The sequence below is a fragment of the Amblyomma maculatum genome, unplaced genomic scaffold, assembly GCF_055883805.1.
Source record: "Amblyomma maculatum isolate TAMU_Amacu unplaced genomic scaffold, ASM5588380v1 scaffold_13, whole genome shotgun sequence".
Lineage (NCBI taxonomy): Eukaryota > Metazoa > Arthropoda > Arachnida > Ixodida > Ixodidae > Amblyomma > Amblyomma maculatum.
In genome coordinates, this window is record NW_028146738.1 from 12,966,175 (window position 1) to 12,992,853 (window position 26,679).

General features: G+C 46.0%; 1 protein-coding gene and 1 pseudogene across 3 annotated transcripts in view; one reads left to right on the plus strand and one right to left on the minus strand.

The window, feature by feature from the left end:
* The window catches only part of LOC146172216 (uncharacterized), a 139,041-nt gene extending 119,142 nt beyond the window's left edge, over positions 1 to 19,899 (plus strand). For all 3 annotated transcript variants that reach the window (XM_084585739.1, XM_084585737.1, XM_084585738.1), the window contains one exon: positions 16,919 to 19,899. In XM_084585739.1, coding sequence (XP_084441865.1) covers positions 16,919 to 17,002 — 84 coding nt within the window. In that variant the 3' untranslated portion in view covers positions 17,003 to 19,899. The remainder of the gene's footprint in view (positions 1 to 16,918) is intronic.
* LOC146172217 (uncharacterized) lies at positions 19,529 to 20,804 on the minus strand (annotated as a pseudogene).
* Between the last annotated feature and the right edge of the window lie 5,875 nt (positions 20,805 to 26,679).

Consider the following 26,679-nt stretch of genomic DNA (forward strand, 5'->3'; position numbering starts at 1 on the left):
GGACTTGAGTGTGAGTGAGTGGATGCGAGCGGGATATGGACGTGAGTGGGAAAGCAAGTGAGTGGATGCCAGCGAAACTGGGCGTGAGTGTGAGTAGATGCGAGCGGGAGTGGACGTGAGTGTGAATGAGTGAATGCAAGTGGGATGCGGACATGAGTGTGAGTGCAAGTGAGAGGTTGTGAGCGGGAATGGACGTGAGTGTTAGTGTGAGTGTGAGTAGATATGAGTCAGAATCGAAATAACAGAAGAAACGTTATGCAATATCAATGTGATTGGGTTGGAATGCTTCTCTCCCCAGACATCCAGCAGTGAAAATCATTAACTCGGTTTCCTTGATTTTTTCTCAGCAGGAAAGCATTTCCTTCAAATTAAATTCTTAATACTGCACAACCACAAGGATCAGCAAATTTTTATTACTGAACTGCCAACCTGATCGGAATGAAAGGAAAGCCTCAGTCCAGTAACCAACAGTTCAGTGAGAAGACTTGTCTTTGTCAGCCTAAGTATGTCCATCATTCGCTGATGCTATGTGCGCTCCTCACTTCAGGAGCAGGTACCAGGTTGGAATGGGTAGCGTTAAAATGGAGCACACTTAGACTTGAAACAAATATCATCAGAATGCAGAGGCTGTGGCTGCTGATCCAGAAAACAGTGTTACTGGCCATGATAACCTGAAAAGAGTCTTTTAGAAACAATACAGAAGCAAAGCAAACATGAAGGTGAAAAGTAAATGGCACCAAAGAAAGCAAAAAAAAAAATAGCACAGACTAAAATGAAAAGATAAATCTGTTTACGCTAGCACTGTCGACATTCCAGACGGGGTCAGGAAATACGTAGTGATTTTAATGGGTAGCGGTCGCTGCCTGTTTCAAGCATGCGTTTGCCGAGGAAGAATTGGAGCTGTTTAGAGAAGCTAGATTGCTATTATTCTATATATGCGAACTTTTTCGAAGTGCAACGACAGTGCACGCTATAAAGAGTCGGCTAGTGCGCAGTCGAATTAGCATTCTTTTTACTGCAAAAAGTTTTAATGTAAAAAGAGCATATTCAGAAATTCACATTTAAGCTGTTTTCCTCAAGCGTGAGGGAGTTTCGTTCTTTGGAGCGTAAAATAAATCTCACGATGCGCAAAAATCACAAATGTGACTATGTTCCCGTGTCATGTTTTGACCTTCAAACTCTTTATAACATTTAGGAGGTCATTAACAAAGCCAAAAAAGGCAAGCCACCGGTCATATTGATGTTCTGATCGTTTTGTTATGATCAGAATGGAGCAAAAGTGTGCAACCACACCGCCGCCCCAAGTGGCGGAATAGAATGAGAATGCACAGGTTACAAAAGGAATACAATAATGTACAACCTAAGAACAACAAATAAAGAGTAATGCAGGGGGGGGGGGGGGGGGGGGTGTACTTATAGGTTTGGGGGTAGTGGTAGAAAAAAACAAAAATGCACAGGTTACAAAAGGAACACAATAATATGCAACCTAAGAACAAAAGTAAAGTGTGATGGAAAAGCAGGTTTTCAAAAAGTAAAATAGAAAACCGGGTAGTATTTAAGCTTCAGCACCCCAATAGGGTTTTAACATGACTCTACTTACGGCAGTGTGCAGTGATGGAAAATATGTCGCTGGGGTTGCGAAATGTGATTAGCCAGTTTGTCGCTGAATAGATGGCAGTCAGTGCATGTTGTTATGTTATCAGGAAGGCCGTTCCAAAGCACTATGGCGTCGGGAAAAACAAACTGCTCATGGCGGAGGTGCGGGCAGTAATGCGTGCGATGGGGTGGCTGTTGTTTATGCGAGATGATGTTCTAGAGGGTGGTTTGAGCCAAGAATGTCTTGCTGAATGATAGAAGAAAGAGTAGAAAAGGCATAGGTGTGAGATTACGCGGTGGGATGTGAGTGTTGGCAGGCCGAGAGATCGTTTTAGTAAAGTGACGCTTGTACTTTTTGAGTATTGGGATGTGATGAAACGGGCGGCGCAGTTTTGAATGACTTCAATTTCTGAGGTGAGGCATGCTTGCGAAGGATGCCAGGCAGATGATGTGTACTCTAGCTTCACACATACGAATGTTGTATATATGCCTACTTTTTACTTCGGGTGATGCAGAATTTTAGATTGCGTCGAAGGAAGCCAAGTGTGCGTGATGCCTTTGAACAGATGGATTGTATGTGTGTTGTCCATGATAGCGATGACGTAATATGCACTCCCAGGTATTTGTAAGATGATGTTTTAGCAATGGCCACTGATTTTATATTGTAAGTGTAGTCAGTGACTGCGTTTGCTCGAAAATGTTATGGATTTTCATTTACTTAGATTAAGAGGCATGTGCCATTTGTCGCACCACTTTGCAATAGATGTTAAGTCCTGTTGCAGAGTGGTAGTCGTTAGCACTGAGGATTGGGCTGTATTAGCGCAATCATCTGCAAATAAGCGTAGCATGGATTTTGTGTTACAGTCGACGACAGATTTTTCGAACTCTCAACGGACTGTGAAAATGTCTGAAAAAACAAATGTGTACCAAAAAAGCTCAATTTTTTGCCTATTATTGACTTTGAGGCTGGAAAAAGTCATGAATGCTTTTCTAAAAAACACCATACTCCGCTTCCGTGCTAACAGGTCCGCCTGAATTTAGCCGAGAGTCGTAGTGTCGCTGTAAGCCGACGAAAGGGTTGCGGCCGCTTGCATCAGCTCAGCTTGCGTCGGCTGCGCTGCTGAAGATGAGTCATTGTCGTCGTCGCTCTCAGACTCCGCAAGCACTTGGCGAATAGTTTCTGCATCTGTGAGCCCAGCGCACAGTTCCAACTCGAACTCTGAAAACGAGACAGTCGATGGAATTTCGACACCTACAGTGCAAAGGTCGTCAATGAGCTGCTCACTGCCTGACAGCTGCTCGACAACGCTCTCCTCTTCCAAGGCAGCTGACTTGTCATTCAGCACAAATCCCGCGTGGCGGAAGCAACTGTGCAGCGTTGTGGGTGCCCCGACTTCCACTCATCGGTGAGCATACTAAGTGCTCCGAGCTCAAAATATGTGGCAGTTGGCCCGGCTGATGCTTGGAATGTCCGAAAAGAATGTCCGAATTGAGTGTCCGCAATTTTGAGCCGCGTAATACATTGACTTTATAAGGTATGTCCTGGGGCCGGGAAAAAGTCCGAATAATTGTGCATGTCCGAAAAATCAGTCTTCGACTGTAATTGGCAGGTCATTGATGTAAATGAGGAATAAAAGAGGTGACAAGCCTGCTCCTTGCGGTACGCCGGATGTTACGTTGCCAAGAGCTGAGGTGCAGTTATTGATATAGGCGAACTGTTTGCATCCTTTTAAGGAAATGTTCTAGCCAGGTCAGCAGATTATGCGGAATTCTGAGCGATGATAATTTTAAAAGAAGATGATTATGGAGAACATGATCGAATGCTTTTGAGAAGTCTAGAAAAACTGCGTCAATTTAGACGAGGCTTTCTAAGTGCTGTAAAATGTCGTGGATGAATTCAGCGAGCTGGGTCTCGCATGATAGCTGCTTCCAAAAGCCATGTTGGTTCAGATAGAAAATGTTAATTGATGGCTAGAAGATGGCTAGGTCTTTGTGTGATTGAGAATCTATGACTGTAGCAAATAGTAGTTAATGACTAATCACATTAAGTAAAAAAAAATGATGAAAAGGACGTTGTGGCAGCCACAGTTGCTATTTGATCCATAGACACACTAGGTGAGGCAGTCGGTGACTTAGAGAGTCCTCTTGAATTTATTCTAATGCGTTAGTCATCTGTGATTAAATAGACTTCCATCGCGTGTTCCTGCCTTTCTCGTGCAGCTGGCCTGTATCTCGGTTGGTCGCTGTCATTTCGATGTATCGGTATTCCCGATTGGTCCATACCACAGCCTCCCATAGTCCCAGTTCAAGCATCTCCCGGAAGCAGCTGTGACTTCAGAATCTGGTTTAACCCCACAATACATGCCTTTTCCCACGCACATGTAAAGGCATTATATAAAGGGCCAGGGGCAGAAATCCGGAAGTGAGTTTCTCTGAAAATCGAAAACGCTATCGCCACGGCGACCTAACTAGTCTAGAGGTGGGGGGGGGGGGGATAAGGCACAAGGCTGCAGGTATCAATTGTCAGACTAATGTACACTTCATTTCCTGTATTCCTTTGTTGCAATCACTTCCTAGAAATGCAAAATTTTTTTCAAAGAATGCTTATGCAGTGGCACCCAAAGCTTCTTCGTCCACTCTATTTTTCGATGGCCATGCATTGCAAGACAAAAATGCGGAGGCAGCTACAGTTCCCATGTTTTTCCAATAATAATATGTTCCTCGACCAAGGACGCAGCGAAATAGGGAACAATAATCGGGCGCAGTACTGGCACCATCTATGCTTTCGCAGAAGCATGCATGCTCGCTGCATGTACTGGCCTAAGCGAGAAGGTGTAGAGACGTTCACCAGCCTCACTTAACCATGAGTCAAAGATTCCACGAGGGGCTGCAGATGTGTCTACAGATGATCTTCTATAGCCAGGAGAAGTAGGCATTGGGCCAGCACTGTTCCTACTGCCCCCACTGTAGCCGTCATCACCAATTCAAAGTAATTTTCGCAGAAAAGATTCAAGGAAGCCCAGGAAAACCAACACGGCAAACGCACTTTTGACTGGCGGCTACTTGGTGGGCGCGCTACTGGAAAAGCGTCCTGACACCCCTCCGCCATGATAAAGGAGTCTTTACAACACAGAAGAGCTGCTGTACAAACCTTAAGTCTTTTTGTTCGGCTTTGTGTCAAGAATGTGTTTTGTTGTACTATGCGGCCAAATCTCCTCACAACCGGGGACGGAGGGGGGAGTGCATCAAGAAAGCAGGAAGCGCTCGGTTGCAATTCAGTAAGCAGTCACCACTGTCAAATGAAAAATGCGCGCGCACCACTCCAAGCCATGCATCGCTTGAGTGCACGTGTTCAAGGGATGACAGCATGGTATGCCAGTGGTGGGAGAAATAATTGGTCCTGAGGAATGTAAGGTTATCAGCTCCTTACTGAATAGGAGAATAGAACTGCGCTGTAAGGTATGGGATCAAGCAGGAAGTGAAATGCAGATGAGGGTGAAAGGGTAGTTGGAGTTGATTAACAACAGGAACAGAAGAAATAATTTTATTCTTACACACAAAATTAAGCGCGCATTGCCAAAAGTGCATGTCCAACACATGGCTCTTTATCGCTGTGCACCCTCTATTAAAGTGAAGAATCACCCATAGAGCTGGTTGTTGGCTTGCGAAAAGTTTCGCCTTTCTGTATGTACGTATGCAACAGAATTAATTCATTGACTCCCCCAAGGATAAAGAAGAAACATAAGAACCGCAAACGAGAAATCAAGAAAAGAATTACAAACAGAATAAAAACAACATATCGTATACACGCGTGTAATGGCGGCACTTTTTTTTTTCGAGATTGGGGTGAAAATCAGGGGGTGCGGCGCTTACATAAGAAAAAAAGACAGCGAAAAAAATTATTTGCGGTGGTACCTGTCTTTATTATTGTCAAAAAACTCCTCGTCCTCCTCCGCTAAACTCGTCGGGATTTCAGGCTTGTCCCGTGTCCAAAACATCACTCCTCGTCATCGTCCTCCTCCTCCTCTGAACTCATCGGGACTTCAGGCTCGTCCTTGTCCCAGCTTAAAGTGAGCGGTGTAACTAACGTATTTTTCCATCGAGGCAAAAAAAAATCTTCAGCTCACGAGCGCAGAACAAATCAGGGCAGCGATGCGTTCCGATTGCGAGATCGCACATGATATGCTTCAGGCGATCGAGGAAATGGCTATAAAACGGAGGAGCGAACAGACTTGGATTGGATTGGATTGGATTTGCTGGCCTCACCCTTTGTAACAGGCGGTCATCGCTGCAGCTAGGAGCGCCCCCTTTGTAACGGAGGTGGTGGCCGCTGCCCCCATGCTCGACTTTTTTTTTCCTCAAATATTTTGTTCTTAATTCTTATGGGCAATTCTGCTTCTAACCTTACGCTTCATTTTGGCTTTCACTTAATTTTTTGGGCCCCACCTGGCGGCAGTAACCACAAAACGTTCCGTATTTCTTGCACCGCACAGTAGACGGCACTGCCCAACTTCTTGAAACTCATGGTGATGCTTTTACTTGGGAAATTTTTTAAAAGTTTTTTTTCCCAATTTTCTTTCTAAAGTTCGGGGTGCGGCCATTACATGCGTGCGGCCATTACACGCGTGTATACGGTAATGGCAGAAACATAAAATTCACTTTGATATACGAACAAATGCTGGGAGAAAAATTCCAGACACTGCAAAACCGAAACTGCTATCGCATTTACTGCTTTAAGAAAGTGTTTAACAAGCCCCCTGAGTTTTGGTATTATATCTCATTACATCATGTCTTTTTGAGAATATTTGTTATTTCGACCATGACACATATTTCAAATCAGCCGTATGAACGGCTAATGCTGTTGGTATAAATGGGAGCTAAACTACCTGTCTCCCACCACGTCACACCAACTGTGCTATGCGGATTGGGTAGGGTTCATATAGTGTGCTCTATGGGTATGATGAATGCGCACGGCGAGCTAGCAAATGCGCTGAACACTAAGCAGTTATATGCGGACGAGCGAACTCAAATGAGAGGGCAATAATGTCTCTGTTAACTTGCGGTTTTCAGTTTCCAGCCGCTTAAATTTGTTGAACAAAATACATAGTTTTTGGCTAGGCTGATTTCATTCGACCGAAAAAGGCGCAATTATCTAAGTGCAAATTAATGTCAAAAGCAGAAAATTGTTTTTCCTAACACTAGGCTATTACTCCTGACAGGAGTTATAGTCTAGTTATAACTCCTATGATCTCCGGCTGTAAGGTAGTCCGTTGCCGGTTGCCTCACTATAATTCCTCACACCTTGCTACTACCTAAATTATCATGTTTCTGCTGCATATGTTGCTGAACAAGATTGTTTTTCCCAGTCATTAAGAAGCCAAGAAATCGTTAAGTGATACGCGAAGAAAAAAATCTAACTTCGCCGAATGCAAGAGATCAAGCAAAAGCTAGCCTACATTCATTGCGTTCCACATTCTGGTAATGACTGTACAGTGATAGAGAGTGCTCGTCACCGTCTATTTAGGCTTTATCGACGCATGGACAAACCAGCCTAACAAATGCATGAATGTACAGTAAGGCGTATCGCTTCCGTTGTTTAATATGCGCCATAGGAGTCGTACATTCTATATCTCAATCTTGCCGCAAAGAATACTTCAGGGAGACAGGTCGCTTGTGTCAGCAAAAGACTGCAGAAGCATATTCACAACGAGAGATAAAATATTTGGTGACTTGGCCATTCACTGTCGTGAAATTATACACTGCAGCCGCCGCCCTCCGACCTTTCCAAACACAAGTATAATGGCAAATAAACAGCCAGCTTATTCATGAAATACTTGATGCAGCCATCACCTGTAATCAGTAAGCAATCTGAGTTGTAGCATGCCACCCAAGAAGAAATTTTGTTCATCTTTGTATCAATATATTTTCCACCTGACTTAAGCCCAATGCTGTACATATCAATGCTCCCTTTGAAATTTTCGATTTCTTTCTTTTATCCCTCACTGTATCAGCTTTGGCCTTTTTAATTATTGTCTCTAATATATATGACTCCTTTTCAATTTTACATGTTTAGCGCTGCATCAATTTTGCAATGCAATCGTCATAGCCACTTTGGTTGTTGACATTTGTTTACTCGGCGTTGGCCGAGTTTTTTTTGTTATTTGGTGTGCTGCTGTCTTTTCCTCTGTTGTTTGTTTTGTTGGGGATTTAGCCTTCGCAACAAGTTATTTCATGAGTGGCTGTTATGGAAAATTTCTCCTGGTATCTTTAACAGTTGGTCACAAAAATGTGCTTGTGTGCGTCGCTTTCTTTTGCAACAGATTGACTGCTTCCAAAAAATAAAATTAACAGTTCAGATACCATAGTGAATATATTCACTCAGTTCAGAAATCATTCGGCTGACCGAGCGCAGCATGGTTTGTTCAAAGGAGCTAAACCAACTCATGTTCTTTCGAGGTTCCAAACTTCCTAAGGTCTGTATTGGTTTCGATATTTTTTTAAATCTAGTAAAGATGTGGAAGTCTTTGAGTACAAATTAAGGGATGACTGTGTCATTTATCGTGCTGTGCAAAATGATCTCTATACATATGTTAACAGTGTACTCAGCAACTTATGTTTCGTTGAAATGGGGCATATAGATGAATGGTAAATTTCAACATGTGTTAATCACCCATGCACGAGTGGAACGTCTTGGAAGGGTTTAACACCATAAATATCTCAGTCGAGTTTTCAGTAAACGTAGCATGAAGTAGGCATATGCAATACCTGGTGAGTATCCTGGAATGCTTAGCCTCATTCGACGTGATTTGCATAAAGTCCCCTCCCCCCCCCAAAAAAAAAAAAGCAAAAGAACAGCTTTTGATTACAAATCTGCATGCCATATGCTAGTTGCTTGTATCCCAGAGAAAAACATCCAAACTCGTGTTACCATGTCTATTTCTAATCATTATACTCCCGCAGCAATGTTTCAATAATTAAAGCAAACCTTTGCTGGAAAGAGCCAGCTACGCCGCCAACTAGTCGTGAAATTAGGGAAATTTTCAAATTTATTCTGCTTTTTGTTAAAACAAACAAGAATTCGTACATTTTACCTCCCTACTTCATTTATAAACAATATCCGATCACGCATTGAAAGTTCTTGGAAAGGGCTGCCGAACTTACGTCTGGCAGCACGTGGTTGACATAATCTCATTTTGCTTGTTAATACAGCCTATGGCAGCGATATCTGGTAAATATTTTGCCTTTCCTGCAGTAGTAGTAGTACAGTTGTAGCAAATAGTTTTATTCATATAAACAAAAACGGAAGTAAAAAGATTTTTGCCAGCCCCAGTATCTGCTGCCTAATCATCAGAAGTACCTGAACTGGAGCGATGGAAATAACGGGATAGTAAGGAAGAGGGATAGGAAATCAAAGAGATTAGTGACAGGAAGAAAGGACAAGGACTTTTGCCTTTCTCTCTTACAAAGTCCCCGTTTTGGTCTGATTACTACCTTTGTTAATTAACACATCAATAAGAATCAACGTCAGTCTATGTCCCCTTAAAAGCAGGGCGTTGTAAACGCAAGAAACAGCAATTAGGCATGGCAGGAAATAAAAAAAAAATGACAACGTCCGCCTAATACACTGCAACGACCGGGGTACACCAGAAAACCCGAAGCTCGGCTTGTTCCACATCTGTTAAGATCTTTAGGCTGTTGGGCGTGAGCCGAGCCTGACAGCCGTTTTTATAAGACCTTTCAAGAAGTTTTATTCTGTCAATCTGTGGTCTGTGCTGTACTGGTTGTAACAATGAGGGAACACGTTGCTGGGAAATCGCGCACAGCTCAGTTTTGTACTTTGTCCCTATCATGTTATACAGTTTCATTTATTGCCGCTCTAGACTGCTGCAGTCAAACCCGGATATATCGAACTCGAAGGGGATCGTGAAATAGTTCGATATATTGATAATTCGATATACAGAAATCTGCTTGAGACGCCACTTGCGATCTTGAAAAATGATACGGTATTTGTCACGTAGTCAACCCACTCTCATAATGAACCCACTCCCCATTTTTGCCCCCGAGAATTTGAAAGAAAAAAAAAAACGTTCGGTGGCGCGTTTCTCTGTTTCGACCGGCGCATCCGCAGCTCATTTACTGGCAGCGTGCCAAGATGCTGCGCAGCGATAATGCCACGACTTGTTTATCTTTTAACTACACTTTTCATAGATCCTGCGATGGCAGGGAGCGAACTTGGCAGAGTGCCCGTGTGATGGCTTGATTGCACAAGCCTGGTTCGGTTTATCATGGGGCGGGTGTAGTCCGCTGCTACAAAATCATTGGCAAGCATGATAGCTGCTATTGCCGTTTGGAGCGAACAGTGCTAAAAGCCAATGGCATGACCGCAGCCGACCGCGTGCTTTCATTGATTTATAGTTGCACGAATGAACAACTCTCGCAAAAAAAAAAAAAAAACTGCAGCTTCTTAATGTCCGCAGCCGCCATAGCTAACGCTGTGCCGAACGTTCAGCCCGACAAGAACAACTCTCGCAAAAGAAAAAAACAATTGCCGCTTCTTAACCTCCGCAGCCGCCATAGCATACGTTCAGCCCGACGGCAAGAATAAACGACTGTAGCAAAAAAAAAAAAAAAATTTGCCGTTTTTAGCGTTCACGGCCATCGTATACGTGCGTTCAGCACGACGACACGAGACACTCATCGCACGCCAGCCGCTGCGCCGTGCGCAGAGTGTTCACAACACGCACTGGAGAAGCGTCTGCCATAGAGAACGAGATTGGTAAAGAGCGGACACTCCCATAGGGCCCAGCAGCCCATTTGACTGTAGCGCACCAAGCGACCGGCAGCAACTACTTCCGGTCTTGCTGAAAGGCGCGCGATTTGAATGGAAGCATGTGCTGTGCCCTTCCCTGCCCTTTTGGTGCATTATTTTGGTTTTACACGGTCTGCTAGTGTTTCTATTTATGTTCAGCATGCATAACAACATGAAAAATTGATTCCCAGTTCTCTAAACTGGCCATCAACGCAGCTGCGCCACAGTCTTTGCGAAACAGTATTGCAAAAAAGATTCCAAGTGCTTTGTGAAATGAACATTTATTTTGCTGCATATAAAACACATAAGAGATGCAACAGATGTAGACGGATGCATTGACAAAACTTGGCACACATTAGACGATGTGCACAGTACAGAAAAATAATACACAAGACGAGAAACAGTACTTAAGCGACAAAAAAAATAGCATAACGTTGATTTCCGAATTATGGCAAATGATATGTAGCAAAGCAGGCATTATCATAAACTACACAGTCCTAGTAGCGGCTACCTTAGCGAAGGTAACTTGTATTGTTCAGGGCAGAGAGGAGTACTGACGCTTGGGGGAAGGCCACACTGTTCACTCGTCGCAGCTGCCGTGCTTCGGCTGCAATCCGTGGGTCCATGCAGTGCCGTTGGAAAAGGAATGAACATGATGCAGAAGATTGCAATGAACTGTAAGGGCACTGCACCACGCACACATCTGTGCATGTGGGTGCGTACTAAAGACTTGGTGAGCAGCAGTTATGGTCCAGAACAGAAAAGCTGTCATTCGTAAAATTGATACAAAAGCTACTCTTACAACGTAGAGGTCAGGAAAGGCAGGCTAACCGAACCTATCTGAAAATGCATTTCTACAGTGAGTGAAATAACAGCCACTAAACTAACAATGTTCCTCAAAAGTGCTGAACACCTGAAGTAATGAAGCTTGCAGCATAATAAAACACCTCACTTTAATGTTGTCCCGTTAGATGCAACGCGACACCACGCAAAACTAGCCGTTCGCAAAACCGCGGTCGGTGAGCACGCCATGTTGGCTTGCCCTTCATACGCGACTTTGTGAAGTGCAGACCGCCGTGCTGAGCTAAACTGCCCAAAATGTCTCGCAGTTTGACAAGAATGAAACATTTCTCATCTTGCGGTTGCACTGTTAAACGCAACACCACGCAAAACTAGCCGTCCGCAAAACCGCCTCATGCCATGTCACGTCACCGCGGCGGCCAGCACGCCTTGTCATGCCTGTTAGCTTTCCCTTCACGCGCGACTTTGTGAAGCGCAGTCGCCGCCGTACTGAGCTAAACTGCCTGAAATTCTGCACAGTTTGACAAAAAAGTCTAGAATGCAACATTTCTGACCTTACCGTCGCCCTGTTAAACGCGACACTTAGGAAAACTAGTCGTTCGGCAAACCGTGTCAGGCCTGGCCGCACCGGCCGGCTAACACGCCATGTTGGCGCAACGGCGTGCCTTGGTGCTTCGCATGCCACTTTGTTCAGCGCGCTGAGATAAACTGTTTGAAATGCAGCTCAGTTTCGCAAGAACACAACATATTAAACCTCGCCGCGGTTGGAAACTGCCGCAGCGTCACGAACTGCACCTGAACTTCTCTATGCCTGAACAGCCGGCGCGCCTGTTCATGAGCTGCGAAACTTAATTGGCACCGGCCGGCGTGGTCATGGTAAACTGCTTCAAATGCAGCGTAGTTCAGCAAAAAACGTTGCTCACCTTGGCGTCGTTCCGCGTAGCAGCCCACGAGAGATAAAATATGTGGTCTGTGCCGCACAGGCGTGGCAAAGCACGAGCCAACAACTGCTCGCTCCCTTCGACAGCTTTTTGTCGTCTGCTCCGGCAGGCTACCGCTGCAGCAAGTGCCGTCGTGAGCCCGTCCGCGCATGTCTGCGCTGGTGCCGTAATCCATCAATCGGCGGCAGCGCAACAAGTCGCGCGTCGTTTTCCTTGGGCCAGTTTTCGCCGAGTGTCCACTCTTTACCAATCTCTTTCTCTATGCGTCTGCCACAGGCTGAGCTGGCTTGTCCACGCATGCGTAGTGCGTGCTGCGGCGAATGCGACTGGGAAAGAGAGAGGAAGGGGAGAGATAAAGCTCAGCAGAAGAGTGGGCACACCCTTGCGCTTCGCTCTATCGCGTTTTTCCCCTCTCCCGAACACCACGGCTGCATTGGTTCCCTCTCGTTCCTTCACACACATGACTTGCAAACGTCACGTGCTAGTGCGGCAGCAATCACCGCAGATGCGCGCACCTTTGGGGGAAGGGCTTTCGCTGCAGCTGTCGCCGAGCTGTGTCCTCTCATTCCCTCCGCGCGTGGCTTGAAAACGAGACGCGGCAAACGGCCGAGGTGATGCGATCGTCTTTGGGGGAGGCACACCGTCCAGTGCGTGGTGCGGAGTTCGATATATTGAACGACCGGTGAAATTGAGTTCGATCTACGACGCATCTTTCCTATACTTTTACATTGGATATTTAAGGGGTTATTCCGCGAGTTCGATATAACCAAAATTCGAACTATCTGGGTTCGATATATCCAGGTTCGACTGTATATGTTGCATTTTCATTAACTGACAAAATAAATGGTCTCTTCTACGAGAAGTAAAAAGGCTGCAGGCCAAATATCAGCACAGTCCTTTTCCTGTCCTTTGTTGCTATCGCTCCCCTCTGCACTTCCCTTCGCTATCCTCTCCCTATTCCTTTGCTTTTCCACCGGTCACAGCTTGGGTGCTTCAGATTTTAGATAGCAGTTGCCGCAGCTGGCGGCACTCTTTTCCTTCCTTTCGTTTGATTATTCAATAAATAACCACTACCACCACCAGTCGACAAATCGTCATCCGCCAAGTAAGACTTGCGACTGTTAGTGAAAGCTGCGTTCAAGTAACTGCTGTTAGGGCCACCTTTGTAATAAACTCTTATTCTTTTGACGACAATTTATAATGACAGAATAAAACAAACAAAGGAAAAATCTGAACGTTTAGGGAACGTTATATGAGGGCAATAAATCTGAGAATTCCCAGCTCCGGCTCTCTGAAATAAAATATCTCGATGAAGCCAGAAATGTGAGCACTAGCAGTTTTATAATTACGATTGTTCCATGTCCTTTTTCCATGGTTGTCAAGGTGGGTCCACAGATGACTCGCATCTCTGCCCAAGTTAAGCGAGACCAGCCTGGCACACAACTACTGCTTGGAAAATAAACCCACCCCACCATTGTGAAATAATTTCTGCACAATTCTACAGCAAGGCAGAAAAAGAAGCTTTTGTCCCCGTGCAGAGTGTGTGTGAAAGGTTGGGGGGTAGTGGAGAACGAACAATCACTAAAAGGATGAATCAGCCCGAAGCTGATGTTAACAATATGGTCAGTGAGCAGAGGCGGGTGGCTGAGCATTTCGAGGCATGTCACCACAGGGCTGCAAGATGAGCGAGCAGCAGCAAGGCCACGGCCTTTGCTTCCCCTCTTTTGTTAGCTGGCGTGCGAAAGGGAGCTAGCGGGCTAGCGTCCCCGGCAACCTGATTCCAGTCGCCTTGGTGAACTGGGTGTGATACAACTTAAAGGCAGCATGTTTCACAGCTCACTTCCTCGAAGGCGATCTTATGGTCAGCGCGCTCACCATGCTTGGTAAGGAAGTCGCGTTCGGTGTTCTTTGACTGGAAGTTGTTTTTGTTTTGCTGGATTCACATGAGAAGTGCTGTGGCGAAAAACGAGCTCTTACCAAGCTGCATGGAGGAATGCGCAAGAACGACAGAAGCCAGGACGAAAAGTATAGAGAGGGAGGGAGAAAAGGAAGTGCATGAAGCAGCGAGAGTGCGCATCGGAGAACCAAAGAGTTGAGCGAGGTGAAATATACGGGTGTTTAGGCGTCCCGACCCGACAAACATACTTCATTGTTCATCCGCTCAAGGAGTGCGGTATTGTCAAAAAATATCCATTACCTGGAAAACAAAGGGCTATACTATGCAGAGCTCTAGAAGCCAATCTTCTAGAGACCCACACTATACTCGATCTCGGTACTTCTTGGCAGTGCTACTAAAGCTGCGATGAGTATGGTGTTGATGTTCAAACGCTGCAGGATAAAATTGACATGGGAAAAAATTAGAAGAGTTCAACACTGCTGAACCGAATATTGAGTGAAAGCAATAGCTGCGGGTGACCGAACATTCTTCTAATTCTTCTTCTTCTTCCCCAGCCCACACATAAAGCCCCGCTTTAACCAAGCCGTATGAATGTGCCTTAGTGGCCTAGAGAGGTAACGAAATGCCAAGGTCCTGGCGGACTGATACTAACATAAGCGTCCCATGTGAAACGAGAGACCCATGTTGGCAGCTCCTTCCAGCCCACATATAAAGCCCCTCTTTAACCAAGCCATATGAACGTGCCTTATTGGACTCTAGGAGTAACGTGAATGCCAGGGTCCTGGCAGGCTGATTCTGACAACCGTCCCATGTGAAACAAGAGACCAAAGTTGGCAGCTCCTGCCAGCTTGGGGTCGTCTACAGGGGCCATCTAAAGGTCAAAGGTCAATGGTGGGCACCACCATTCTACGCTGAAGGCTTAAACTGCGAGCAGTATTGCTTTCGCAATAAAAGTGAGCTACCGCACTTTAAAGTGCGCTTGCGCCAAACGAAAATATTGATGCTGATGTTGTAGTGTGATTTTCAATCAGTGCTTTCGCATGCGACGCGTATGTAGTGAGTATGATTGGACTGACATGCAAGGACAGCATGCAGGGTTGCTTGGTGTTTGCATAGGCTGTCTGGGATTTCTCGCAATAGTGGTAACAACACGGATTGCATTGATATTACAGTCAGTGCGCTTTCAGATTCAGTGCAAGATTCAGTTTAACTAAAACAAATAGTTTGACCTCTGCCGCAGCAAATTATCCCGTGTGACCGCTCATCAGAGGACATCCCGGTGTTCAGTGTTAGTCATTGGTCGCACGCAGAGCGAGCATAGTGATGCTGCTCAAGCCGTTTGAGGCTGGACCTACACTCTGTCCTGTCGCAGGCTGATGATGATCGCAGTGGCGGTGAGTAAAACCACTGCACGTGAAACGGGCGTTTAGTATGCGCAATTCTTGTTCGTGTTCGTTTCCAAAATGGCGGCTCAAATTGATTCCGGACCCATCGCTTAGAACAGATCTCGTAGCTCTAATTTTGGTTTATTTTTTATACCCAGTGATGATTGTGCCGCAGAAATGAGACCTAACAATAAGTTTTGGTTTTTTGATAAAAACGGCTACTGTTCAAACAAGTGGGTTCCAGTAGATTTAATTAACTGCTGAGCCAAAAGTGCAGAAGTGACAAAATGCATAATGTCCTGCATAATGCTTGTTTAAGTGTAAGCCTACCTGCGCTATTCTTATACTTTCTTGCATAGGTCGGCACACTCACTCATGAGTGCACTCATATCGCCTCACCCACACTCACGGCGTGAGTGTGAGTGAGTGAACACGTATGAGAGTGGTCATGAGTGTGAGTGAGTGGCTATGAATAGGAGTGCCCATGAATGTGAGTGAGTGGCCGCAAATGGGAGCGGCCATGAGTGTGAGCGCGAGTGAGTGGCCACGAATGGGAGCGGCCATGGGTATGAGTGTGAGCCAGTGGCCGGGAATGGGAGCAGGCTCATGAGTGTGAGTGAGTGGCCATGAACAGGACCAGGCATGAGTGTGGGAGTGAGTGGCCGCAAATAGGAGCAGCCATGAGTAAGTGCGACTGTGTGGATGCAAGTGTTGGCGGGCATGAGTGTGAGTCAATGGCCGTGAATGGGAACGGGTGTGAGTGTGTGGACATGTATGAGAGTTGCCGCGAGTATGAATGTGAATGAGTGGCCATGAATGGGAGAGGACATGAGTGGGCGTGAGTGAGTGGACATGTATCAGAGTGACCGTGAGTGTGAGTGAGTGGCCGCAAACAGGAGTGGCCATGAGTGTGAGTGTTTGACGATGCATGGGAGTGGGTGAGTGGCGTTGAGTGTCACTGGTCGTTAGTGTGAGTGAGCCCCTCCTCATGGTGCCGACCTATGGACACAGGTCATGTACACTGCCTTACACACGATTCTAATAAAATGAAGCACTCAGCCTAAAATTTTTTGCCCTAACTCCTTCATGTGTCAACAGTGCTTTTGCAGGCAAGATCAATACTGGAAGGCAGAGCTGATTGAGCCAAAAATTCATGAGGACACCTAATTACATTATGTGTTTTCACTGTCATAAGATTAGAAGCCATTGATGCCTCAGCATTGAGCTTGTGTTTTCCGTTGGTTTAACATTTCCCTTAAGGTGTCTGGAGGGGATGACGCAGATCGCAGGTGCAGCAATGTGTAGGTGTCATTACCGGTGTAGTGACGTTTCCATCCAGCCGGTCGCTGATTTTTATGACAAACAATGCATTTCTTTACCCATGAGGCTTCTTATCCCGCTACATCAATAATTCATTGCCCGTATTTACTGCTGTGCATTTGCAAATTGCAGTTTGAGACTTCAAAGACTGTCTTTTTTTCCAATGCAGTCTCTGTGGTCGGGACCCGGCCCCTCACCGCTGGAGCGTTTGCTCGAACAGCAGAAGCTGTGGAGAGATGGTGCTGCACAGTGAAAGCTCCTTTTTCCAACTGGGGAGCAGATCAAGTACTTGAGACAAGTCCCATGCTGACCGGAGTCTCCAGCATGTCCACTTGGCCTTAGAGTGAGGCGAACAAAGTCACTTGCTGGTGTTCAGCAAGCATCGAGACGCCTGTCCTCCTGGCTGAGGGCGAAAAAAAAATGCCTGTTCTGGTTCAACAGAGCAGACCTAGCTGGAACCTGCCAGCTATGATCGCTACGTGCTTCTTAATCAATCAAGTACAAGACAGAGTGGTTTGGCTCCGAATGATGAGCATCCTTCCTGGTCTGCTGGATGAAGCAGTCGTTGTTGCTCTGTTGGGAGTTTTTGACATTCTCCCTCCCCCAAAGCTTGTACACATGCAACATGGCCCATGAGTAGCTCCTGAAACATCAGCTGTTGTGCAGGAGAATACGTGCTTGCCGGCTGCTAATGAGAGTGAAAAAAAAAAATGTGGATGTTTCCTTGTATCTAGTTCTGGTAGGGTTGTTTTCTCCCTGTCCTCTTGTTTTTATTAGTTTTATCATCTTTTTAATCTTCCCACGGTGCTGGGAAGACCCTGTCCTTTTGTTTTTATTAGTTTTATCATCTTTTCAATTTTCCCACGGTGCTGGGAAGACTTGAAAACTCAGTTTTTGTGTTCGACACCAAAACTCATCTGCGTAAATGGCAGAAGATTTATGTGGTTTATGCTCTTTATCATTTCGTTGTGTTATGCTTCAGCAGTGGTGGTCTAGTTGCACTGTTGGGCCCTGGTTCTTGAGAATCATATTAGTTCATGCAGGATTTGCCAAGGGGGCAAATTGCTCAAGACAAGGCTGCACTGCATCACTCCATAAATAGCAGTGCATGTTTTTGAACAGCCTCTTAAGCACACAAGCATTTTTCACCCAATGGAGCACTGAGAAGTGTTTAGAACGGCCCGTTTGACTTGCTTGCCAGTTGTGGCGCATTTGGCAAGCACTCGTAGATTATGACTAGCAGCTTATCGGTATCGCTCAAGAGGAAAGTATACAACAGTTGCATCTTACCTGTACTCACATATGGGGCTGAGATGTGAAGGCTAACCAAGAGAGTTCTACTTAAGTTAAGGACAACCCAGAGGGGTATGGAACGAAAAATGGTAGGGGTAACATTAAGAGATAGGAAGCATGCAGAGTGGGTCAGAGAAATAACTCAAGTTACCGACATTCTAGTGGAAATTAAGAAGAAGAAATGGGCATGGGCAGGACATCGAAGAGAGGATAACCGATGGTCGCTTAGGGTAACAAACTGGATTCCAAGGGAAGGAAAGCGTAGCAGGGGGCGGCAGAAAGTTAGGTGGGCGGATGAGATTAAGAAGTTCGCAGGGGTCAAGTGAATGCAGCTAGCACAGAACCGGGTTAAGTGGAGAAATATGGGAGAGGCCTTCGCCCTGCAGTGGGTATAGTCAGGCTGATGATGATGATGTGGCTAAGGACCGTTTCACATGCTGCGACTGGACCGAAAATAATCTGTCTAGTCAGTGACGCCGCAGTGCGATTTTCAGTCAGTGCTTTCACATACAGCACGTTCTCAGCGAATTCGGTCGGGCTGACACGCAGGGTTGCTTGATGCATGTACAGCCAACCATTTGTTAAATGCAACATTAACACATCAAAACGTGTATCGATGTTGCTAGTTTTATGTGCGTTTTTAGTCACGACAGAATATTTCGTATGCTGTTATTGGAATAAATCAGTTTGCATTATTAAACTACGTTGCTGCACTGCTTGCGATACTTCACTTCCGGCGATAGCAGGTGACGGCAAGTGACGTGCTCATGACGCGCCGTCGGGATGCTCCCTATTGGTCAGTCCATGGTTAGTTGCAGACAGATCACACCGACGCTGCGATCGAATTCCAACAAGTTGGCAAGCAGTTGCAAGCAGTCTGCGGCTTGAACGATGGCTCTTCCCAGTCGCAGACCGACGAAATTCGCAGTGTCGCAGGCGAAAATCACATGCATGGGAAACTGGCCTAAGGCAGTACTAGCGTAGATATACTGCTGGTGTGCTATTCTGATATCCCACGTCTTATGGTTTTAGCTAGCCTCTGTACAGTATGTTGAGTTTTTAGGGCATTTTTAAGGAGACTGAGTGTTTTAGTTCTCTCTCTTTTAGAGTGCAGCTCTTTGGCGCCCGTTCCTGGGTTTCGCATTGGCGTCTGCCTCGTAACCAGCTCCGCCCCCCTTTCAGCCCCCAGCTCAGCCCCCTTCTTCCTGCATGGCGCCGGCCGCGCATTTTATCTGATTGCTGCGCGTGCTCCCCCGCTCGCCGTTGCTTTTTTTTTTTTTTTTTGGACTCCATGCATTTATGGGCGAGAAGCAGCTTGCTAGAAAACCTAATGTTGCTCATGACCTTCATTTTTTCGGTGTGGTGGTGGTGGTGAAAGACATTTATTGTGGTGAAAGAAATTTATTGGCTCAAAAGAGCATTCACAGGGAGGTATGATTGCACCAACCCTTAAGAGGCCAGTCCTCACAAGCACTAGGTGGGGTCCCTAGTACGGAACTCCAGTGGCGTTGGCCGCTGCCCGGGCGCGCTCAACCAAGCCCTTTTGGGCCTGTAGGTCAGAGCATCCGAGCAAGGTCGCCTCCCAGTCCTCCCGGGTGGGGTTGGGAGGAGGGGGGATAGCAGGGTTGGAGGGGCAGGCCCACACCATGTGGTAAATGTCCAAAGACTTCTCCGCACAGTGCGGACAGCTGCCCAAGAAAGAATGGTTGATGTGTTCGAGAGCTGCCGGGCACAGCAAAGTATTTGTATAAAGATGGAGCAGAAGCCTCGCCTCAGCCTTTGAGAGTCCTTTTACATGGGTGGTGATAAATGTCGTGGCCAGATTGATATAGTAAAACAATATCTTTGAAAGAGTAAGCTGGAGTGATTTCGAGTTCCTGATCATCAGGGTCGGAGGGGAATGCCCGGTGAGAGAACGCACGGGCGGCAGCGTCAGCTGCCTCAGTTCTCTCAAGGCCTATGTGAGCAGGAGCCCAAATGATATTCCGATGAGCGGGGTCCCCGGTGTAGACGCTGTTTTGAAGAAGGTGATGGGCTAGGTACGGTACCCAGTCCTGCTCGACGTTCCGACAGGCCCCCCATGAGTCAGAAAGAATTGTTTTGAAAGTGGGATAAGCTGCAGCTAATGCAATGGCAACCTCCTCCGCATGTGTTCTGTCGCAGGCTCGAAAAGTAAGTCCATTCACTAGTTTGGATTGGTGGACAACTGCAGCCGTATACCATCCCCCATGGTGGGGACCGCAGGCGTCCACGTAGAATATGCCAGGTTTCGATCCATAGGGATGAGCCAGGACTTCCGCCCGCGCCAGACACCGGCCATTATGGTCCTCACGGGTCATGTTTGCGGGAAGAGGGCGCACGTGGAGGGTGCATCTCCACTGGGATGGAATGCATACGCGCTCTTCCATGAGAGTGGTGTGTTGGATATGTAGTCGGGCAAGAAGGCGGCGACCCGACGATGTCTTCGAGAGACGTGTATATAGGTTTGTCAAGTGGGCTTCCCGGTGCTCCCGAAACGTGTTCACCATGCCCAGCCCCAGGAGACGCTGGTTGGAGGTGTTCACGGGGAGGTCCAGGGACTGTTTAATAATTTTGCAGGGGGGGGGGGGGGGGGGGGGGACTTCGAGTGCATCCTCGACTTGCTTCCGCAGGTGGAGGTACGGAGTTGAGTATAGAATTCGACTGGTTACAAATGCATGCGCCAGCCTCAAGGCGTCCTTGCATCGTAACCCCTCGCGCTTGTTAAAAACCCGACGGACCATGCGGCCCACCTGGTCCCCCACCTTACGCAGTTTCGCCAATGTCGTTTGACTGTCTGTGTTGATGTATGAAGAGCCCCAGTACCCGGACTTTGACATGTTCAGGGATTGGACCTGTCTCAAGAGACAGCGCAATTTTGGCTGTGCACTTCGGTGATGGGCGTATGTGCACAAATTCAGATTTTTAGGGGGAGCATTGGAGGCCACAGCGACGAGCATAACGGTCCAATATGGTCGCCGCCTGCTACAGGATGGCCTCAATGTCTCCGAGGGAGCCCTGTATGGCCCACAGGGTGATGTCATCGGCGTACAGCGCATGCTGTACACCGATGACAGCACCCAGCGCTTTTTGCGGAGTTGATGAGCCCAACTTGCCCAGTTTAATTCTGTTTGTTGTTTTAGCCGCTCTGCCGGTGCATCTGCAAGGAATTAGGAACACTGCAGATGTTGACACTGCTTCATTGCCACTGTAACGGCCTCATTTTTAGTATTTGGTCGAAAAGAATTGGCCAAAAACGTTTCATAGCCCTACAGAAAGTGTTTGGCCAGGATGTCATGTTACCACATTACAAAACGTAGAAGCTTATTCTAAGAAAGATATCCATAACATTTGCATTTTCTGTGTCACAGAAGCAGTTGGCCCTCTGAAACATTTTAAGTGGTGGTTAGTCTTTCAGTCTTATGTTACTAAATTACAAGCAAGCATCACCACCTCTCCACTTGTAATGACTTCTCAGCCTGATCGCAAGTTTTTTTGGTGCTTCCTTTTTTATTTCATGTGAGCAAAGGGCAATTTTTTTTTTTATTATTGGCTTTACCACCAGGATTGGCAGCATTCAGGAGAAGCCAACTTTGCATAGGCCTTGAAGCCGTGAAGGAAGTCATTAAGTGCATAGGGGGAAAAAAGTAAAGCTGTCTACAAACGTGGAAACAAGGCAGCGGGGTTCGTTCAAAGAGTGAAAGAGGATAAAAGTGTGGCAAGAAATGGGAAAGGCAAGAAACACCCGAACATTTGCAGCGCGATGCAGCATAAAGCATGATACAGTGGTGCAAGAGTTGGAGGCGCGGCGTGTGCGGTTTGGCAGCACTTGACTGCCGCATGCATTTCTCATCTGTTGGCTTTTAAAAGACAGAAACAGCGGAAGGTGATGGTGTGTTCATGCAAGGTTTTGGTTTTCACTTTAAAATCAAACTCGTTTGTATTCGTAGCCATGTTGCCCTGATGCTCAAGAGGTGCTTCCACAAGGTGTAACCGAAAAAAATTCGAGATCACTGTGGCACCCACATTGGGGGAATGAGTAAGCATCCTTTGTAGAATAAAGAGACACGGAAGGCTTCCAGTTTGTGACGTCGCACTATGACGTAACACCCCATGGAAGTTGGATACCACATGACTCCCCTTGAACGTTGACGGTATTTCGACATCTGATTGAATTAATTGGCTCTAATTAATTACTCCACGTGCACTAAATTTTTTCCCCAGCGAGAGTTTTTCATCCTTTATCTAGTGCAATCACTCGTTCTCTTATCATTCGTTTCGTTCTAACAATAGCATGCCGACAAACTTCTGGCGACAAACTTACCTGACGTCTGATTGGTTTAATTGGCTCTAATAAACTAATCACTCTGCATGCACCAAATTTTTCCCTCAGTGAGATTTTTTCATTCTCTATCTAGTGCAACTATTCGTTTACTTATCACTTGTTTCGTTTGAATGCAATCCTGCCGACAACCTTCTGGTGACACGACCTTGAAAACATACCCACTTAATGCTCACGCAATCAAAATCTCACAACTGAAAAAAGTGGCACGAAGAGGCGATAAGAGAGAGAAAGAAAGTATTTTAGACTGCTTTTTCATTAAGCAACAAGATATACTGAGTAAGTAGGCATTTAATTACCAGCATCATCAGAGCCATGTCATCATCAACAGCTGATATAGTAAATATTTTTGCATGTCCTTGTCATGTTCGCTTCCATTTTCTTGTTATCATGTACCCAAATTATGGGAGGTTTTAAAGTTTAAACTTTGAAAGTGTATTTATTCCATGTGAAATAACCACAGCTGTCTTTCCTTGTAAAAGGTATTTACTTTGTGCTTAGTTAACATGCTAGCTTTTAACTTTGGTATTAATATTACATTAGCTTGGACATATAAGTTCCATTATTGTTGTGTTACAGGGGTGGAAGTGCTACTCCAAATTGTGCATCCCCCCCTTAAAACATTCCGTTTCATTTTCCGAAAATTGAGGAAAAGCATGAAGTACCAGGACCACCACTGTTTGTAAGCACATCACTCATTTCTTGTTCACCTTTATCTGTACCTTTCATTGTTTTTATGTTGTGCACCATTGTGGCTGCAGAAACAGGGTAAGCAGGGAGGAAGAGAGTCTTGCACGGCCGTGCTTAGCATTGCCCCAAGAATTGGTAACAAACCTGGGGTCTGCAAGGATTCTTGCTTACTTCTGCAGGCCAGTTTAATTGTCATAGCAGGTACAAATCTCTCTGTTATGAAGTTCTGTGTTTTTCACTTCAAACACCAGAGAGCAAAGAATATTGTATGTCGAAACAATTGGTTTTGGAGCTGTCACTTTTTATTGTGTGCTTGTTGGCTGGTACAGCAAGATCGAATGTGGTAAAAGAATTGTCGGGGGTGTAAACATTCTGTGTGCATCACATTAATGTTGTATAGTTGTCAAGCATGTTGGCAGTTTGGAGGACAAAGGTCTCCCTTGTAACTAGTTTTGAAAATTGTCCAGAGGCTGCCAACTCGTTGCACTTGTGTTTGGCCCATTAATGAAAATGTTGCTCCCGGCAAAACTACACCCGTTTGGCACGCTTAGAAGAGCTGTGTGATGCCACTGTTGATGCGCAAGCAGCTATTAATAAACACCATGGACACATTGCATTCGATAGGACATTTCAAATGTGGCGATCTCACAGTAGCTTTCCTAAGTGGGTGCAGTGTTGCAACAAAAAAAAAAGCATTCCTAAAAATGCAAGTCTGGTTTTGTAACAAGATGTCAGACACATCCTTTGGTTTGTATCGTCTCCTACAAGTAGATTTTGCATTTCGTAGGATTTTTCATGCATACATTAAAACACTTGTCATGCAGCTTAATTGAGGGGCAGGTATGCTGTCTCCATCTCCATTTTTTGCTATCTAAGCACAGTGACATGGTTCTGTGAAGATGTAGAAAACATCTTATATGCCAAACAGCAAATTGTTTTTGTGCCATATCTCCATGCACTTGCTGGTTTTTTGTTTGCATTCTTTTTAAAACTGGGCCAGAGAGAGATGCTTACACACATGCACGTACAGACATACTGCAATTTCTTCTGTACAAGCAGCATTGCTGTAGGAACAGCCTTGTCTGCAAAATCCTTGTTGTCTGGTCAGCAGGTTTCTGTACTGTGTGTTATTTGTCTCTGTCTAGTTTATTGGGGCATTGTGCTGCCTTTATGTAAATGGTGCACGTTATCCTTACTGAGCTTTGAAGGTGCAGAGTGAGTTGCAGGTGTGCACAAGCTCTACTTTTCAGTTTTGAAGGTTGTATAAGGCAAATGGTACTTGGAATTTTTTCGTTATACATATTTCTCTCATGTGATCGCATAGTTGAGAGGTTTCTTTTTTTATTATTATTATTATTATTAAGCAGAGAGTGAAGTCCATTATTTTGAGAAGTGTAGTTCAGGTCTTGAAGTCATTTGGTATTGATGTTATTCTTCCTGCAGTGGTGACGCTGTAGTTTTTTTTCCCTGGTTCTCATTGCAGTTCGGAGCGCAGTTTGTACTAAGCAGCATTACTGAACTGTTTCAAAATTATTGTTCCTGCTTGGCCTCAAGTTTCAAAGTACCCAGGCAACATACAAATAAACAGTTCCTTCACTATATTGGAAAGTTGTGTCTAGATTTGACCATTTTCCTACCTCACTGCTTCCTCAGAGAATGCAGTGCTATGCTGCACACCAGCGAGTGAACTCGTAGGAGTGCTCCCATGAGAACAGCCTCATCTCAGCTAGTGGGTGAACAGCTATCATGGAGTTTCACAAAAATGGTAGTACCACTGCACCAAAAGCAGTCTGGAGCAGGTGGCTGCTTGTGCGCGAGATGAGAATCGACAACTTTGCTGCTATTGTCGCCATGTCATACAGAACAGTCCAGGCAATCCTCGCGTGTGAAATGAACATACTCCACTTAGTGGCGAAATTCCTTTGCCTGTTGACCCAAGCACAGTAGGAAGCAATACTGCGTCGAAATCGGTTGTGAACTCTATCAAGGTGCCAGTGATGACCCATCTTTCATGCATAGAATCAGTACTAGCGATGAAACTCGCACACATACAACCCTGAGCCAGTGTTACCAAATCGTGGGAAATTTCCCATTTTGTGGGAAATGCAAGCTACTGCGGGAATGGGCTGGGAATGGTAGTAGGCCCCTGCCGTTTGCGGCGAGGGCTCGCCTGCCACCGGCGGTTGTATCTGTTGTAGGCCGTCATTACACCCGCCACTGCTTCGGTGGCAGACGACGGCTGTTGCAACGCACGTCTTTCCTTTTTTCTTCTATATTTTCTCTTTCCGCATGAGGCAGCGGAGGTGGCTCAGCTACAGAGCCAGTAGCAAGCTCGTGCATTTTCTTCTTCCTTAAAGGACCCATGAAAAGCTTGAAGCCGTGCTTAAGAAAGGTGCACGAGCGATCGGTATTCCTTCACTTGTCGGCACAGCGCAAAAACATTTACGCTAACTTCTTTAACAACGCAGATATTCCATATTAAAAATGATGCTCCTCCTCTTGTCACTCTACCCCTCAACTCATACAAGCCGATGCACCCACCAGAAAAAAAAAAAATAGCAAGGCGCACAGCTGCCGCCCCTTTCGTGACCCGCTGGTTGACAGCGACGACAGCAGCATGTCATCGCCTGGCCCATCTGAATCACCTGGTGGCGACGGAGACGGCGGCCTACCATGGTGCGTTCCGTGGCATGCGTTATTGCAACTTTATTATTTCACGAAAGGCCGTTTCATGTTTGCTTTGGCGCCGTCTCACATCTTGCTTATACGCAGGTGCCGCTGCGAAAGCATGCCCGCACCTGAAGATTGTGCTGCCGCAGCGTTCCAGTGGTGGTCGTGTGCCAACAGTACGGCGGCTGCATTACTGACCACCCAGCATTCTGAACCGTGTGTCTGACACCCGAAGTCCGTCGGGCTGTGCACATTGCACTGGAGGAGGAGGGGGCGAACATCGATGGGGACAGAGATGAACAAATCAATTGGTTGTGCGGAAGCGTCGGGTGGCAGATGCGCATATTTTGTGTGATCCGTTTGCTGTAACGCGTGGTATTTTCAGGCAGCGGCGCTTCATAGCATACTGCTTGTTCACGAAGTGTATTTGGGGCAGGCTGAGCGAAGGCAACAGAGTGGTGCTGCCGGCCTGCGTCGTTAGTCGCATTCGGCGTGAATTTCCGTCGGTGACCTACGTAGCATTCCTTTAATTTCAGGCGATTGTCGCTTCACTGCATGCTGAGTCATAGCCTCCTTTGTACTACTAAAGGAGGTCGTGGCGGAGTTTATCACGTGTGCCAGGCACACTGCTTAGGGTGGTGCATGGTAGTGCCAGTTTATCTTTAGGCTGAAGAAATAGAGAATGCTTTTATGAACGCCAAGTTATGCACTTTGTCGAGTGTCTGCTTTGTGACACTAAGAACAGACATCTTATTCCTCTAAAGTGCCAAAACTAATGGATGTCTGTCGTAGAGCTTGTAGGTGTACAAGCGAGAAAGGTGTAGAACTTTAGCTAGCGAAAAATGAACAAAGCCTGGAAGGAAGCTCAAATCCTAGTAAAAAATATATATAGATATACACATCCATACAAGGTGCTA